Below are 17219 nucleotides of genomic sequence, written 5' to 3' on the forward strand. Positions count from 1 at the left end.
GACCACGGCACGAACCCACGTTCCCTGCATCGGCAGGCGGACTCTCAACCACTGCGCCACCAGGGAAGCCCTCACTTTTCTTTTTTAAAAGGAGATACTCATGTTGTATATTGTTTTTACCTCTTGGCTTCATTTATTTCTTAACTTTGTCTTTGCTCTAATTATTTTCTTCCTCTACTCCCCCTTCTCCCCCTCCCCCTCCTCTTCCCCTGCCCCTCCCTCTTCTCCCCCTCCTTCTCCTCCTCCTTCTTCTTTTAAAATTGTAAGCCATTATTTTGGAATGAGGGGCATAAGGATGCAGTATTTTGGCCAATAAAGAAAAAGACCACCATCTAATTTTAAAAGGTTTACATCTTAATTCAGTCCTCAAAGTCTTTGCTGTTTTGTGCTGGTTGTGTCATATGTGCAGCTCAGGAGTAACCCGGCTGTCATGAGGATTCATACCTAGAATTAGGGAGCCCCGTCCCTGGCTCTCTCATCTGGGAGATTCCCCTACACTCTCCTGCCCACGGGGGCCTCTTTTCTCCAGCCAGAACGGCAGTGGACATTCAGTTCAGAAGTGTAGCTCTGTAGCTGCTGCCTGACTTCAGGGCAGAGCCACGAGAAAAAACATTGAACCCTCTTTTTCCCCCCAGAGCGTTGCCTCCCCAAGTTTTGACTCCGCAATCCCCCTGCTTTTGTTTATTTTTCAGAGTGGTTTAGTCCTTGCTTTTGTCTACTCTCCAGAGTTCGAGGTGGGGAGTTGTGATCAGCAGGAGAGATAGGCTCTTAAACTATTATGTTAAATTGCAAAATAGGTTAAATCTCGTGGCTAGAAAGAACTCAAGGCTCTAGTAATTTAATTTATTTTTTATTTATTTTTCAGTTTAAACGGTTGATCTAATTTTTATTTGCAATGTACAATTTATTTATTTAACATCTTTATTGGAGTATAATTGCTTTACAATGTTGTATTGGTTTCTGCTGTATAAGAAAGTGAATCAGCTATATGCATAGATATATCCCTATATCCCCTCCCTCTTGAGTCTCCCTCCCACCCTCCCTATCTAGAGGGCTAGATGGTCACAAAGCACCGAGCTGAGGCTGCTTCCCACTAGCTATTTTACATTTGGTAGTGTGTATATGTCAATGCTACTCTCTTTGTCTCAGCTTACCCTTCCCCCTCCCCTAGGCTCTAGTAATTTTAGATTATTTTTCTCCAAACCAAATACACACTACCAAGGACACAGGAATGTCTTAGGGTACTTTGAATTTGTATGTTGAGCCTGAGCTCCAGAAAGAAAAGCAGACAGAAGCTTCCTGGGTAGCCTACTAGGATTTCTGTTAAATACACCTCTTAACTGCTCACTTATGAGCAAAATGGCATTGAATGTCAAAACTATAAACCATCTTAGAAGTCACTCAACACCTTCATTTGACAGAAGAGAAAATGAGGGCTCAAAGAAGGGGAGTAATTTGTCCTCTCACTCAGAAAGTGCCTGGCAACGATAGGACCAGAACTCAGCCTGTTTCGTACAGTTACTCAAATATCTAGTGACGACTTCGAAAGTGTCAAAGCATGGGCTGGGCTAATTACTGCAGATTTCAAGGAGGAGATGCTCTATGAAGCTTGCGGGAATAGAAGGTTTCATGTTGTGGTAGAGGAAAGGCATATGGTAAACTAAATCCCACATCTCAGCTTTTGAACTTGCCATGGCTTACTCTTCCTAAGTTCCCATCTATCCGTACACAGAAGTAGTTGTCCTACCTACATAAGACTTTTTTGTTTGGGTTCTAAGAAATGAAGTTTATAAGCATGTAGCTAATGCCTGGTTCAATACGTGTAGCTTTTTTGGTTCTTGTTATTATTCTTTGAAATTCACAAGTACCCCCCCACCAAATATTTAAGTACTTATCAGTTTTTCGTCTCTAACGTGAATGAATGCATTATGAAAGGAATTCTCTTCCATGTGAGTTTGCTGGTGCTCTTAGCTAATTCTCCTGTGTGTAGCTGTCTTAGCTACCTATGACCTGTCCTGTGTAGAGCTCTTCCTGGTTCTAGTATACACCCCGCCTCCCTGCCCACCTCTCTCTCCTGCGGGAAAGATGTTTTAGACCTGGGGACAAAAGAATAAAAAAGATATGCTAACACCTGGGTGGGAAGAAGCCCCGTTCCCAAGCTTCATCTCCCTGAGTGACCATGACCATACCAGCTTCCAGTCCCAGAAAGTTTATTGTAAAATAAAGAAGGGAAGTCTGAGAAAGATTCACTCGTCATAGAATTTTGGCAGCTCGTTGCCCAAGATGACTCGATGGTCCACACCAGCGGCTGTGATCGTGACCAGGTAGATGACGCCCCCGCTGGAACCATCCCGGTTCATGGCCAGAGCAATAGCTGCAGAGGGTTTCAAGTTGCAGAGAGGAAGAGAGACTGGCTTAGCTTCAAATATCATTTCCCTTCCCTCCTGTCCATATGCCTATGACCACTTTCAGACTTCAGAACCCGTCTCCTAGAGATGCATATTTAGTGGTGATCAACCAACTTTAAAAAAAAAACAGTCTTCACATGATGTCCATGGTCTCGATACTCCCGCCATGATTGACTTCAAATTATAAATAGATAAATAAGCAGCTCCCCAACCTTGAATATTTAACCATCAGCTCTTAGGAGCGGGCCCAAGCTAGCTCACCACTGGTTTTTGTGGTCACCCTAGATCTTAATTTGGTGTACTTATAACAATCCTGGTTTATGCCTTTTATCCTGAAAGCCCATCTAGTTTAGCCTTTGTCCTGCCGTCTCTCACTCTCAGAAGTGTCCCAGTTTGGACGTTTTCTGTTTTTTTTTTTTTTTTTTGGCCATGCTGCATGGCTTGCGGGATCTTAGTTCCCCCACCAGGGATCCAACCCGGGCCCCGGGAAGTGAAAGCGAGGAGTCCCAACCACTGGACCGCCAGGGAATTCCCATTGGACATTTAATTAAATGGTCACCCACGTATTCCTATTCCTCATACTCTACCTCCTTCCCACAATTAACAACACCTGCCCCAGGTACCCTTCCACTTGCTTAGTTACCATTCGTGGTGAAGCGCCTGCACTCCTCCGGGGACATGCCTCGTTTATACGCCGCGTCCACATAACCGTAGATATAGGTGCTGCCAGAGCCACCGATGGCAAAGGGCTGTCGAATCAGCATCCCTCCCATGGTCCCATATACCTGGGGGAGGCATCCTCAGGTCAGACTCTAGAAGCCTCCCACCTCTGCTCACCACTGAGACAAGCAGGTGGTGTCCACACTCTGCAGTGAAGCCCCAGCACCTCATGCCCTTCTCCTTTGAGACTACCCTACATTTTCGAGGCAGTGTCTTTGGAACTCTTAGTGAGAATGCCATATGACCTCCATCTCCCTCTCTGCGGGAGAGGGGAACCCTGAGGGAGGGAGGACATTGGGAGAGACTCACCTGGCCTCCTTCGCGTCGGTCCCAGCCTGCTACCATGAGATGTGCAGACAGGTCCTCCCGATACTTATAGGTGATATTCCTCACCACATTTGCAGCAGCCAGAACGAGTGGGAGTTCCTCCATTTCCATTCTAAAGGAAGGGTTAGGAATAGGCAGCAATAATGATTTTCCTGAAGTTCCACCCTCCTGGGCCATTACCATCATCGCTGCCGGGGGAACACCCGAAACCTATAGCTGCAAGGATTCAAACTCTAGCTCCCCTCCCACAAGTGCAGGGGAACAAGAGTCTCACATCACCCACTGGGAAGAAGGTTTCAATTGCTAATTGTTCTCCCTCCTTTACTCTGTCCCACCCCCAGCCCCCAATGACATAATTCTCCTGACTGCCAGAGCCCTGCCCATGTGGGTCAAAGCAGGTAAACTTTACTTCTGCCCTAATGACCTTGGTTTCCCCTACGGTCACCACCTGATATTATGGTGGCCCACGTCCTAATCTTCGTCCCCACTATTTATATTAGGGGAGTGATTTGCCGTTTTTGAACTACTTTCACTCATATGTTTTGATTCTGGAAATAACCATCTGGTGAGGTAGGGCAGGTACTATTAGTCATCTCTACTCTACAGGTGCAGAAACCAGCTTCGAGAGATTCAAATGCCAGTTCAACACCAATGAAAGCCGGAGGCAAAGCAAGAACTTTTCATTTTCCACAGCACTGCTCCTGGAACAGGACTCTGTATAGGGGTTCACTGCTGGGGGAACTCTAGGTGGTGTGGACTGGGGACCCCAGAACTTCATACCCATGGAGCTCCAGCTGGTAGGCAGCCATGTCCGCTATGGCCTGAGCATCAGCAGCTGAGCCAGAGAGAGCACAGTAGATGCGCTGGTGCAGGGGGGACAGCTTGTCAAACACTCGGTTCACCACCGCCTCTCTGTCAGGAAGGAGTCAAAAGTCATCAACGTTAGAGATGCCAATTTTTTACGAAATTTTATTGAAGTATAGTTGATTTACAATGTCGTGTTAATTTCTGCTGTACAGCAAAGTGATTCAGTTATACATATACATATTCTTTTTCATATTCTTTTTCATTATGGTTTATCACAGGATATTGAATATAGTTCCCTGTGCTATACAGTAGGACCTTGTTGTTTATCCATCCTATATATACTAGTTTGCATCTGCTAACCCCAAACTCTCAATCCATCCCTTCCCCACCCCTCTCCCCCTTGGCAACCACAAGTCTGTTCTCTACGTCTGTGAGTCTGTTTGGTAGATATGTTCATTTGTGTCATACTTTAGATTCCACATGTAAGTGATATCTTTTGGTATTTATCTTTCTCTTTCTGACTATGCTTAATCTCTAGGTCCATCCACGTTGCTGCAAATGGCATTATTTCATTCTTTTTTATGGCTGAGTAACAGTCCATTATATATATACACCACATTTTCTTTTTTAAAAAAAATTTTATTGGTGTATAGTTGATTTACAATGTTGTGTTAGTTTCAGGTGTACAGCAAAGTGAATCAGTTACATATATACATATATTCACTCTTTTTTTTTTTTTTTTTTTGTATAAAGACAACCCTCAGAATGGGAGAACATATTTGCAAACGAAGCAACTGACAAGGGATTAATCTCCAAAATATAACGGCTCATGCAGCTCAATATCAAAAAACCAAATAACCCAATCAAAAAATGGGCAGAAGATCTAAACAGACATTTCTCCAAATAAGACATACAGATGGCCAAAAAGCACATGAAAAGATGCTCAACATCACTAATTATTAGAGAAATGCAAATAGAAACTACAATGAGGTATCACCTCACACTGGTCAGAATGGCCATCAACAAAAAATCTACAAACAATAAATGCTGGAGAGGGTGTGGAGAAAAGGGAACCCTCTTGCATTGTTGGTGGGAATCTAAATTGGTACAGCCACTATGGAGAACAGTATGTAGGTTCCTTAAAAAACTAAAGATAGAACTACCATATGACCCAGCAATCCCACTCCTGGGCATATACCTGGAGGAAAACATAATTCAAAAAGACAGATGCACCCCAATTTTCATGGTGTACCACGTCCTCCTTACCTGTTCCTCTGTCTATGGACATTTAGGTTGCTTCCATGTCTTGGCTACTGTAAATAGTGCTGCTATGAACATAGGGGTGCATGTATCTTTTCGAATTATAGTTTTGTCTGGATATATGCCCAGGAGTGGGATTGCTGGATCATATAGAGAGTTGCCAAAATTTCTGATGTTCATCTTTCGGTGTTTCTCAAATTTATTTCACAAGAGAATGGCTTCAGAGTACATGAAATTTAAAGCTTGGATTAAAGCAGGAAGCAAAGAATTGTCTCAAACAAACGAAACACTGCAAGTAATGATCAAAATTAGATTTATTTTCAGGCTTAGATTTTTTTTTTTTTTTTTTTTTTTGCGGTACGCGGGCCTCTCACTGCTGCTTCCTCTCCCGCTGCGGAGCAACAGGCTCCGGACGCGCAGGCTCAGCGGCCATGGCTCACGGGCCCAGCCGCTCCGCGGCACGTGCGATCCTCCTGGACCGGGGCACGAACCCGCCTCCCCTGCATCGGCAGGGACCACTGCGCCACCAGGGAAGCCCCTCAGGCTTAGATTTTTATAGTAACACAAAAAATACTAAATTAAGCTAAGATTAATCTTCGCCTTATTAATTTTTCTTTGTTATTAACCATATTGAGGAAGTTACGTGTTCTGTGGAACATAAAGTAAGTAATATTGATCTAATCCTGTATGTGAGGAAACTGGCCAGAAGGGAGAAAGACAAACTTAGTTCAACACGTGATGGATCAGAAACCAGAATATCTGCTTGGCAGGACCATCTTTTCTATCTCTAAACATAGATGGAAGGTGGGCCCCTGAAATCTCTATCTCCTAAACCCTTTTCAGACCCAATTCTGTGACTCCCTGGGACGGGCCACATTAGCATCCAGGCCCCAGATTCTTCGCCATGAATTCAGAGACCCAAATACCCACCCAATATCTTATCATAGTGGCCTTTCTGAAAGGTTCACTCAGTTTCTCCAATGCTTCAGTTTGCCAGTCTCTTTATGAATGGTTAAGAAAAATGTGCACTCGGGGCCATTAGCTTCCTTCCAAAAGAACACACTGGCACTGCTACTCACCCTGCAGACACCCGGGAATCAGATCCCACCACGACGCCCCCATCAAACTCTACCGCCATGATGGTTGTCTGCAGAGACACAGAGGATGGAACGTCAGAGCAGCAAGAGCCTTGATCCCTTCATGTTACAGATGAGGAAACATTCTCAGAATGGGGAGGCGACTGGCTCAAGGTTATACAGTAATTTAGGCCAGAGCTGACTCCCAGAATGGGATTTTTTTCTTCATCTTTCCATTTTCTCTCTTGTCTCTCCCAGCAGCAAGGGAATGTCAGAGCCTGGCGGTGGTATCACACAGAAAGAATGGCATCCCTAGAATCCTTCCACTGTAAAGAGAGAGAGGTGGGATGAGGCTCCTAGGGGCATAAGTGCTCCCTTTGAGTGAAGGGCTCAGGGCGGGCACTTCCAAGTCCCCGTGACGCAGTTCCACAAATGAATTACCTCCGCATGCGTTTGTTGTGTGTACAGATGTGCTACAGACCTCCCCACACAGCGAGTGACCGTGACCTTGGGAAACAAGCTCAAGCCCTTCTTTTGGGCCCACAATCATCCACTCCCCCCCTTAATCAGAAGTGAGCTCTTTCAGTTTACTGAACAACAGAAAACATCTCAGGGGTCAGTGGTTAGCATGGCCACGTGTCAAGGAAGGAGGAAAGCAGCAAGAAACACATGGGACAGTTTAAAACAGAGGTCTCATTTAAGGATTTCTTATCAAGAGGTAAACAGCCAGGGGAAGAGAGTAGCCAGGGAAAGAGATCTGCACCAAAAGAGGATTTGATTGGGGAGTTTGAGCTGACTTTTTCAGGTCAAGAAAAGAAATTAAACAAAAGAATTAAGGAAGAGTGAAGGAGGATAAAGCTACATTTTAAAACTCCTGTTGAACTGGAAAAAGCCTTAAAGATCCTACAAATGAAGAAACTGAGCCACAGAGAACGCAAATGACTTGTCGAAGGTAACACAGGACTAAAACCCATGTCTACCTCCCATGCTTTGTTTTAACTTCTACTTCTTATTTTTCACTGCTCATCTGGCAGTGAGGAGAGATTTTCTAATTTATAAATGGTTTTACAGCTATACTTCTCACCACTCCATAAATTACTCTGGCTTCCAGGGATGCTGGCCGAGTGTTCATTTTGACATACTGATGCATCATGAATAGCACAGCAGAGAACAGAGGCAACCCCATCCAAGAGGTTATTCCTATATAACAAAGCTGCCCCAAAGCTAAGCTTGGTGGTAGAAGTTTGAGAGCAGAAGCCACCCTGCCTTGGGCTGCCATCTGCCCCACGGGTCCAGCCTGGGCAAAAGTCGTCCAGCAGGTTGTGGAGGTGGGTGGGGAAGACATAGGGAAGGGAGCACGGTGGCACCTGGGCCAAGTAGGAGCCTTCCTGGGCCAGGCTGGGGAAGGGCCCCTCCAGCTCACATGGAACCCCCATTATCAGTGCTGGGGCTATGTTACCCACGGGCTAGTTTATCAAAGGTCTGTGTGATGCGTCCCTTCTCAATCAGTGCCCATACTCCCCTCTCTCAAGTGCTGTCCTACTTAACCCAGGGCACCGTTTCCTTTTCTCTGTGCACCTTCTCCAACCCCCTCCCTTGATTTAACCAGCCGCTCTCTCTAGCCCAGAGTGAAAGCGAAAGCGCTTTAGGGCAGCTTCCCCTTAACGCTTCCAGCTCAGAGCCAAAGTACACCTTCTCTGCCTGCCTCCCGTGCCCAGTCCCTTCGCGGACCCCTAGACGACCCCTTCAGAATACAGACGCCCGTGTTCATTTCGGGATGTGAGCACTGGCTGCTACAAGCTATCTCCCCACTCTTGTTAGTCTCCAAATTTACTCTTTGGCGCTTCCAGGGTCCCCCTATCGCTCTACTTCCTCCACCCCTCCGCTAACCCTCAAGCCCAGACTCATTACCCCGGTGTGGACTTCTCTGGCCCGGGGTAAGTCTCCGGTGGGTGCTCCCGCTCGCAGCATCCCCGCGCCGCGCTCCTCGCCGCCTGGTGCACTGGTTTGCGACCTGGGACAGCGCGCCACTCGCTGCCTACAGCTCCTCCCCTTCTCCACGCCCGCCAGGGGGCGCCCGGGTCCATGCCGTGAGGCTTCGCATCCGGGCGCTAACTTGCGCGGGGCAGAACTGCCCGGAGACAGATGACGTAGGCACCCCGCCCAGAGGCTGGAGTGAGAAAGTCGCGGCAAGTGGGTCCCGCAAGTGGAGGCGAGGACAGCAGGGTCGGGTGTTGGGAATGGAGAAGGTGGAGCACCAGGGCTGCTCCCCTAAATCTCGGATCTGATGTCGACGCCCTCCCCCCACATAGTCCTGGCGGGCCGCCTTCGGAGTGGGTGGGGCTGGGGAGCCGGAGACGCTTTCGTTTTCCCTTTACTGTAAACTGCTCACTTCAGGCCAGCGCCCGCGGGCTCGGCGGGTTCCCGGGACTTTCCGAAGCCCCGACCCGGCTCGCCCTGCTCCCTCCCCGGCGCGGTCCGGGGACCCGCCCTGCTACGACTCCAACAGCGTCCAGAGACTAGACTCCGTCCTGGCGAGGACGGCGAGAGTCCCAGGACCTGGGCCGGCCTCGAACCGCGCGCGCCCATGGCCTGCTCGGAGTCCCCCGCTCCCTGCGGGTGTCTCCGCCTCTCCCGAGCCTCCCTCGCGTGCCTGGGGACAGCGCTGCTGCTCCTCGCCGACTGGATGCTGCTCCGGCTGGCGCTGCCTCGAATAGCCTCCCTGCTGGTACCCCCTGCGCTGCCGCTGCTCAGTGTCTGGGTGGCGGGCCTGAGCCGCTGGGCGGTACTGTGGCTGGGAGCCCGAGGCGTCCTCGGGGCAGCGCTGGGCTTCCGGAGAGAAAGCGCAGGAGTCCGGGGATGGCTGGCTGCTTTGGAGCCGCTGGCGGCGGCGCTGGGCTTGGCTCTGCCGGGACTTGCCTCGTTCCGAGAGCTGCGCTCGTGGGGAGCCCCCGGGGACGCTCACAGCACCCGGCCACTGCACTGGGGGAGTCGCCTGGACGCCTTTGCGCTCAGCTACACGGCGGCACTGCCCGCGGCCGCCCTGTGGCATAAGATCAGGAGCCTTTGGGTGCAAGGAGCTCACGGCGCTTCTGGAGTGGCGGTGAGACGGCTTCTAGGCTTCCTGGGCCCAGAGATACAACGCCTGCCGCTCCTTCTGGCCCTGGTGGTACTCTCCTGTCTTGGTAAGGGGGATGCAGGGGGAGAGGGACGAGGCTAGAGGACTGGGAAGGAATCGAGAGTAATGGTCAGTGAGATAGATTGGTATGAGTTCTCGGAAATGTGGATGAGGGGAAGGGGACCCAGCTCAGGTCTTGAGAAGAGCCCGCACTCCCCACCCCCGTGGAGAGGGAAGAGCCCTGTACTGGGTAGGAGTCAGGAGTCCTGGACTCCAGGGCTGCCCCGGGCGTTGCTTCACTGGCCACCTTGGACAAGGCCTTTCCTCTGGGGCAGACCATCCTATGATCCCTAGCCTTCCTCATCCAACCTCTAAAGGTCTTGTGGGGCCACAGGGTTTTGAGTTCCCAGGTGGCCCATTTAGGTGTAGATTGTGTCTTTTCTGCCACTGCCCTCCAGGATTATGGGCAAAGGTGAAAGGAGGGTGGGCCGGTTGTCGTCTGGTTAGAGCTGACCTTCTTAGACTTGATATTTCTCTCCCTCCCCAGGGGAGATGGCTGTTCCATTCTTCACGGGCCGTTTCACGGACTGGATTCTACAAGACAGGACAGGCGCTGCCTTCGCGCGAAACATAACTCTCATGTCTGTCCTCACCATAGCCAGGTCTGGGGGCTGAAGTTGGAAGGCTGGGGATGGGGGAACCCTGAAAAAGAGGGAGTTGAAAGTTGGGGCTACCGTCTGGAGTGCATTTCTGGGGGGCCCCCTGACCGTGCCTGGCCCTCCTTCTCTGTCTCCTTCTAGTGCAGTGCTGGAGTTCACGGCTGATGGAATCTACAACAGCACCATGGGCCGTGTGCACTGCCACCTGCAGGGAGAGGTGTTTCGGGCTGTCCTGTGCCAGAAAACAGAGTTTTTTCAAAAGAACCAAACAGGTTTCTCATGAAACTCTTTTCACTATCCATCCACTTACTGTTTATATCCCCATACATATTTTTACTTATAACCTTGATCCTCCTCTCACACAAAAACGTCGTCATGTCTTATTCTTGACGTACCTCAAGAGCAAAATACATATACTTCCTATTTGCAGAAAAACCTAGTGTTTCCATCCAAGATTTTCCCACAAATATATCCCTCTGTGTGTATTTAGATAGAAACGACAGGAATCTCAAACCTGGAAATTTTGAGATCACAGAGTCCAACCACCTCGTTTTACAGAGACGGGAACTGAGGCCCAGACCCTAAATGCCAACACTTGCATAGACACGTATGGATAGAGATGAACTTGGGAATAGAAGCCATCTCTTGATTCCCAATCCAGGACTTGCTACAGTTTCCTGGACTGCTTTCTAGCAGCACCTTCGTTTTTCTCCAGCTCTGTTATATGATCAGTTTAAGTTTTTCCTGCCTATGTGCAGGGGATATACAAGTTCTTTAGAGAACAGAAATCTGTCAGAGAATTAGAAATTCACAAGGGCATCAATTTCTTTAGAGTTAAAAGGAAGGTCTTTGACCAGGCTTTTCCTCTGGAACCCATTCTCCTTGAGTTGAGAGTCCAAGCCTCCCTAAACCACTGACCTTGTTTTCCAGACCTGCTTAGAACCCCTCCCCCTGGCACCCTGGCTCATTGCCAGTCCCTCCCATCACTCTGAGTTTCTCACTCACTCACTCTCTTCTCCTCAACCCTTGGCAGGTGCCATCACATCTCGGGTCACAGAGGACACGTCCACCGTGAGTGAGTCTCTGAGTTCGGACCTGAGCCTCTTTCTGTGGTACCTCTGCCGTGGACTGTGTCTCTTGGGGCTCATGCTCTGGGGGTCCCCGTCCCTCACCATGGTCACCCTGCTCGCCCTGCCACTACTCTTCCTTCTGCCTGAGAAGCTGGGAAAATGGCACGAGGTATGTCCAGGGAGTTGCCTCAACCTATACTGACCCTCATCGCCCAGACTTGGTGGGCTCTCCTCACAGATTTCTTTCCTGGCACCTTCGCTGATTCTTCATCTTTTTGAAACTCCTTGTCCACGTTCCTGGATTGCTCAATGTCGATCTTCACCTTCTCTGTGTCTTCTAATGTCTGCCTACCGTCTGTCTTTAAGCATATGATCACCGAGGTTGGGATTAACATATACACACTACTATATATAAGATAGATAAGTAACAAGGACCTACTGTATAGCACAAGGAACTCTACTTAATAGTCTGTAATAGCATATATACGAAAGAACTCTGGAAGAGAATAGATACGTATGTATGTATAACTAAATCACTTCGCGGTATACCTGAAACTAATATAATATTGTTAATCAACTGTACTCCAATATAAAATGAAAACTAAAAAAAGGAATATGATCACCAGTCTCAAGAATATGATCCTCTATGACCCTTCTGAGTCACTTTCCTCTTCTCTGTATCTCTTTAGTATCCGTGGGGGATATAGCTGTGTCCCTTTCTCTTCTGCCTCTCTGCCCTTTCTCACCTTTAATCTACAATTGGATAACTCAGGTCCTAGCGTCCCTTATGGTTTGCCAACCACGTGTGACATCTCTTGTCCATGTCTCCACAGGTGCTGGCAGCACAGGTGCAGGAATCTCTGGCAAAATCCAGCCAGGTGGCCATTGAGGTGCTGTCAGCCATGCCTACAGTCCGGAGCTTTGCCAACGAAGAGGGTGAGGCCCAGAAGTTCAGGCAAAAGCTGCATGAAATGAAGACACTCAACCAGAAGGAGGCCCTGGCCTACGCGGTCAACCTCTGGACCACCCTTGTGAGCACCTGGGGATGAATGCCTATTCCCTGGTCCCCTTGGTAGGGGACTGCTTCAGTGCCATTCCCTGTCCCATGACCCTGCTCCACACTCTTCCTCCGCTGGGCAATGGTGGGTTCAGTGTCTGTATCCCAGCAACCAGAGGCTCCATGACCCCACTCATTGTTCCTAACCCCCTCCCTCTTTAGGCATGCTAGATGGCTTCCTTTCCGTAGGGTGCACAAAATCTCCCCGACCCCCTTTGTAGGAAAGTACCAAGTCTTCCAGTCCCAGGGCCTTCCTTTGCCTCATGGGGGGTGCTCAGGGAGCTATGCATTCCTGCACCTGGGCCTGCTTCATGCCTGAACTATGCGGATGTACTCCTGAGAGCCATGGGAACAGCGGAAGCCAAGGATGCGGGGCATCTTGTGATATAATTGACAGAGAACTAGATCAGCGATCAGAAGTTCCTGCCTTGATGCTGCCATTTACTAGCGCTGGGACCACGGGCTAGTAACTTACTTTCTCTGAGACTTTTTTCTCATTTTAAAAAAATGGGAGTAATATAACCTAGTTTATAGGGCTCTTGATATGAATGTTAGATGACATTACATTCATAAAAGCCTTTTGTGAAGAGCAAGACGCTCCCCAAACAAGGCACTACTGGTGATGGTGATGGTGATAGTTGACTTCTATCATGGGTAACCGAGTGAGATTCCATGGCACGCTATGGTTCATTCTTTAATACCTATTGAACCCCCTGAGTTACTGGCGGAAATGGGACGCTCTCTCTCCTTACTGTTAATGATTCTGGATCTTTGCACCAGAATTTTAGGTTTTCCTCCCACAGTCCCTTTTCTCTGTGGTCTCCACAGATCTCAGGATTGCTGCTGAAGGTGGGAATCCTGTATTTTGGTGGGCAGCTGGTGACAAGTGGGTCTGTAAGCAGTGGGCACCTGGTCGCCTTTGTTCTTTACCAGAACCAGTTCACCACAGCTGTTGAGGTGAGGTCCTTCCGTTCTCACTCCCCAGTGCTTTTCCTTCCCCTGTGCCGTCTCCATCTGAATCACTTTCCTTCCCTCCTTTGCCCTTCTCACATCACATAACCCTGGTAACAGATTGGGTCCCTCCCATCCCCCGCCTCACTATTCATACCTCCCCTCCAGGTACTGCTGTCCATCTATCCCAGGCTACAGAAGGCTGTGGGCTCTTCAGAGAAAATATTTGAATACCTGGACCAGATCCCTCACTGCCCAGCCAGTGGTGTGTTCACTTCCTTAAAGTTGCAGGCCCTCGTCCAGTTCCAGGGTGTCTCCTTCGCCTACCCAAACCGTCTAGATGTCCCAGTGCTGCAGGTACAACCTACCAATCCCTGTATTCTACCAACCTCACCCTCAACTCGACCACCTTAAATTTCCTCCCTGCCTTCAACCTGCTTAGCACCAGGTTTAGGTAGAGCCTCCCTCACCCTTCAGAGGCAAAGACAAGCTCACGCGTTCCATAAAACTGCCCCCGAGCTCAAGGACCAGGCTGGATTTCCAAGAAGAATGGAAGAGGAGGCTCTCAGGGAGAAGGCTCTCCTGTCCTAAGGCGTCATGGAAGCAAAAGCTGTGTCTCCAGTCTTCCTTTTTCTTTCCATCTGTGGTTTGGAATGTGATTGTTTTCGTTTTTCTCATGCTCTCTGAGATTGCCTGTGTGGCACAGTGGTCTTAGTGTTTGCCTTTGTCTTTGTTTCATCTTCCGTCTCTACTCCATGGGGAGGTGTCTGTGCATGTGGAAGGGGAGTAGTTGCTGTACTTCACCATTTTCCTCCTCTCTTCTCTGGGGGAAGACATTGACAAGACAACGTAACAAGACAATGACTGACAGGTCTCAAGCTTAGGGGCCTCCGGCTGCCTCTTAGTGTGTGTGATTCTCTGGCTTCCAGGGGCTGACGTTCACCCTTCGTCCTGGTGAGGTGACGGCGCTGGTGGGGCCCAATGGGTCTGGGAAGAGCACAGTGGCTGCCCTGCTGCAGAATCTGTACCAGCCCACCGAGGGGCAGGTGCTCCTGGACGGGGAGCCCCTTCCCAAATATGAGCACTGCTACCTGCACAGACAGGTGAGCTACAAGATGGCATGGGGGAGGGCAGGGAGCCTCAAGTCAGAAGAGCATTCTTACCGAGCACTCTGAACAGAGCGTTAGGAGACCTTAGGTGGAGGTGAGCGCGTGGTCAGGAGAGAGGCTGTGTAATTTTGTGATATGCTTCCAGTAGAGATTCTCAGTCTTCAGTCTCTAGAGAACCACACTCCTGTGTTCCTTGTTCTATGACTCTGCATCGTATTTTGTCCCAGGTGGCTGCTGTGGGACAAGAGCCACAGCTATTTGGAAGAAGCTTTAAAGAAAATATTGCCTATGGCCTGGTCCAGAAGCCAACCATGGAGGACATCACAGCTGCTGCAGTGGAGTCCGGAGCCCACGGGTTCATCTCTGTACTCCCTCAAGGCTACGACACAGGTGCTCTCTCCACTCACATCACCACCCAGACATCTTTACCTTCCTTGTAACCCCAGTAGTCTTGCCTTGATTCCTTAGCTCCCCCCACCCCACTGACATCAGTTTGAAGTTGTAAGATCTTGTTCCTATGGCTCTTTTATCCTCATGTCCTCAGAACTCCTTTACCTTCCCAGAACCTTCTCTATCTTGCTGCATCCATCAGTCCTTGGTGTGCGTGTACGTGTGCGTGTGCGTGCGTGTGCTTATTCAGCTCTCACCTTGGCCCTTGTCTCTGCAGAAGTAGGTGAGGCTGGGGGCCAGCTGTCAGGGGGTCAGCGACAGAGAGTGGCCTTGGCTCGAGCCTTGATCCGGAAACCGTGTGTACTCATCCTGGATGATGTTACCAGTGCCCTGGATATAAACAGCCAGTCCTGTGTAAGAGAGTCATCATCTTCTTTTTTTTTTTGCGGTACGCGGGCCTCTCACTGTTGTGGCCTCTCCCGTTGCGGAGCACAGGCTCCGGACGTGCAGGCCCAGCGGTCATGGCTCACAGGCCCAGCCGCTCCGCGGCATGTGGGATCCTCCCGGACCAGGGCACAAACCCGTGTCCCCTGCATCGGCAGGCGGACTCTCAACCACTGCGCCACCAGGGAAGCCCGAGAGTCATCTTCTTAATGCCTATTTCCCATCCAGTCCTCCTTCCTTCACTCATCCTTTGTTATTATATTAACATCATAATTCTCCAAACTGGTCCTTGCAATTCTCAGTTCCCGTTAGCTTCTCCCCAAGATGCCTAAAACCAGTTAAAAGAGATGATCTATAGACCCTGAATCTGTGAAGCCAAACATAAGCAAAAGACCGCCCTCATAATACTAATATGAATTGAACTTTTACTATGTGCTGGACGTGCTGGATGTAGTCTCTTGCTCACTTATTCATCATGAATGCTTGTGAGCTGGGTGTTGTTACCCTCATCCAACAGATGATAAAACAGAGGCTAAGAGAGGTTGAATAACATGCTCACTGTCATTCAGCTATTGAATAGCAGAGCCTGGACCCCAATTCAAGTCTGCCTGACTTGAATGCTCATGCTCTTTACTAGTAAGTTATATTTCCTTAAAAGAGAATTTAAAAATTAGAGAGGAGAGACTATTCAATACCTTTCACTCTTTTCTTACGGGTTTCACCCTAGGGCTCTTTCTTTCATTACTTTAAAAAATTTTTTTTTGTTGGAGTATAGTTGATTTACAATGTTGTATTCGTTTCAGGTGTACAACAAAGTGATTTTTTTTTTTTTTAGATTTTTTTTCCCCATATAGACCATTACAGGGTACTGAGTAGAGTTCGCTGTGCTATATAGTAGGTTCTTATTAGTTATCTATTTTATATACAGTAGTGTGTGAATCCCAATCTCCCAGTTTAGGCCTCTTTCTTTTATTCCACCGTTGCCACCTCATGTAAACAGCCCTTCACAAATCAAAGGTTTGACAGAGAAGCACCCAGAAGGAGAATCTTCAGTTTCCTTTGGGTTATTGGCAGAGGTGGCAATGATCCTGGCGAGGTCTGTCCCAGCTCTGGAAACACAGATGTCTCCCTGAGCTGGGAGTGGTCCCCTGGTCTGACAGAGTGTATGTTTTTTCTCAGGTGGAGGAGCTCCTGTATAAAAGCCCTGAGCGGTGCTCTCGGTCTGTGCTTCTCATCACCCAGCGCCTCAGCTTGGTGAAGCAGGCTCACCACATCCTCTTTCTGGAAGGAGGCACCATCATTGAGGCGGGAACCCACCAGCAGCTCATGGCGAATAAGGGACGCTATTGCACCATGGTTCAGGCTCCTGGTGGGTCAGGTGCTCCAGAATGAAAGACTCCTCAGATCTGCACACTCCATCTCCTTCCCTTTTTCCCTCCTCTCTACAGTGGAGAGTTTGAGAACAAAGGTCTTACCAGAGTTGCAGAGTGGGCAGCTGCTACCGGGAGGGGTGACATTCTAAAACGTAACCCCTGAGGTGATGCCTGAAATTTTGCCATGAGTGTTAGCTGCTCTCCAAGCTCCTCTTGGTTATACAGATTTCCTGGAAGAAAACAGGCTTCAGAACTCCTTGGTGTAACTGGGTTTGGAGCCAGGGTTGGTGTGGCTAGCATGAGAAATATTTGGAATACACAGAAATGGAAGGTCAGCTCCTTTTCAACCTCACCCGAGGCATATGCTGGCCCATAAATACCCTGTGGTTTCTTGATATTTATAATAAAATTGGTGTCTTGTACTGTGGTTTCTCGTGTTTTCAGTGGACC

General features: G+C 49.0%; 2 protein-coding genes across 2 annotated transcripts; one reads left to right on the forward strand and one right to left on the reverse strand.

Annotated features, from left to right (window-relative positions):
* Positions 1-1059: 1059 nt before the first annotated feature.
* Positions 1060-8644, reverse strand: PSMB9 (proteasome 20S subunit beta 9). The gene is made up of 6 exons (XM_060022050.1): positions 8510-8644; positions 6602-6669; positions 4236-4367; positions 3438-3567; positions 3052-3193; positions 1060-2374 (listed from the first exon to the last, which is right to left on the reverse strand). The coding sequence occupies exons 1-6, from the start codon at positions 8567-8569 to the stop codon at positions 2247-2249; spliced, it is 660 nt and encodes a 219-aa protein (XP_059878033.1). The 5' UTR covers positions 8570-8644; the 3' UTR covers positions 1060-2246.
* Positions 8645-8736: 92 nt separating this feature from the next.
* TAP1 (transporter 1, ATP binding cassette subfamily B member) lies at positions 8737-17191 on the forward strand. The gene is made up of 11 exons (XM_060022049.1): positions 8737-9783; positions 10264-10378; positions 10517-10647; positions 11409-11614; positions 12279-12476; positions 13331-13459; positions 13622-13810; positions 14383-14556; positions 14790-14952; positions 15230-15366; positions 16576-17191. The coding sequence occupies exons 1-11, from the start codon at positions 9186-9188 to the stop codon at positions 16786-16788; spliced, it is 2253 nt and encodes a 750-aa protein (XP_059878032.1). The 5' UTR covers positions 8737-9185; the 3' UTR covers positions 16789-17191.
* Positions 17192-17219: the final 28 nt, after the last annotated feature.

The sequence above is a fragment of the Delphinus delphis genome, chromosome 10 (genome assembly GCF_949987515.2).
Source record: "Delphinus delphis chromosome 10, mDelDel1.2, whole genome shotgun sequence".
Classification (NCBI taxonomy): domain Eukaryota; kingdom Metazoa; phylum Chordata; class Mammalia; order Artiodactyla; family Delphinidae; genus Delphinus; species Delphinus delphis.

What these genes read in the sequence shown, in the direction of transcription:
- PSMB9 (XM_060022050.1), bottom strand. Translation starts at nt 8,569, where the DNA reads ATGCTGCGAGCGGGAGCACCCACCGGAGACTTACCCCGGGCCAGAGAA. An exon ending in TACCAGCTGGAGCTCCATGG is followed by an intron (nt 3,568 to 4,235) that starts GTATGAAGTTCT and finishes CCCTTCCTTTAG; the next exon opens with AATGGAAATGGAGGAACTCC. An exon ending in CAGGCGCTTCACCACGAATG is followed by an intron (nt 2,375 to 3,051) that starts GTAACTAAGCAA and finishes AACCCTCTGCAG; the next exon opens with CTATTGCTCTGGCCATGAAC.
- TAP1 (XM_060022049.1), top strand. Translation starts at nt 9,186, where the DNA reads ATGGCCTGCTCGGAGTCCCCCGCTCCCTGCGGGTGTCTCCGCCTCTCC. An exon ending in TCTGTCCTCACCATAGCCAG is followed by an intron (nt 10,379 to 10,516) that starts GTCTGGGGGCTG and finishes GTCTCCTTCTAG; the next exon opens with TGCAGTGCTGGAGTTCACGG. An exon ending in ATATAAACAGCCAGTCCTGT is followed by an intron (nt 15,367 to 16,575) that starts GTAAGAGAGTCA and finishes GTTTTTTCTCAG; the next exon opens with GTGGAGGAGCTCCTGTATAA.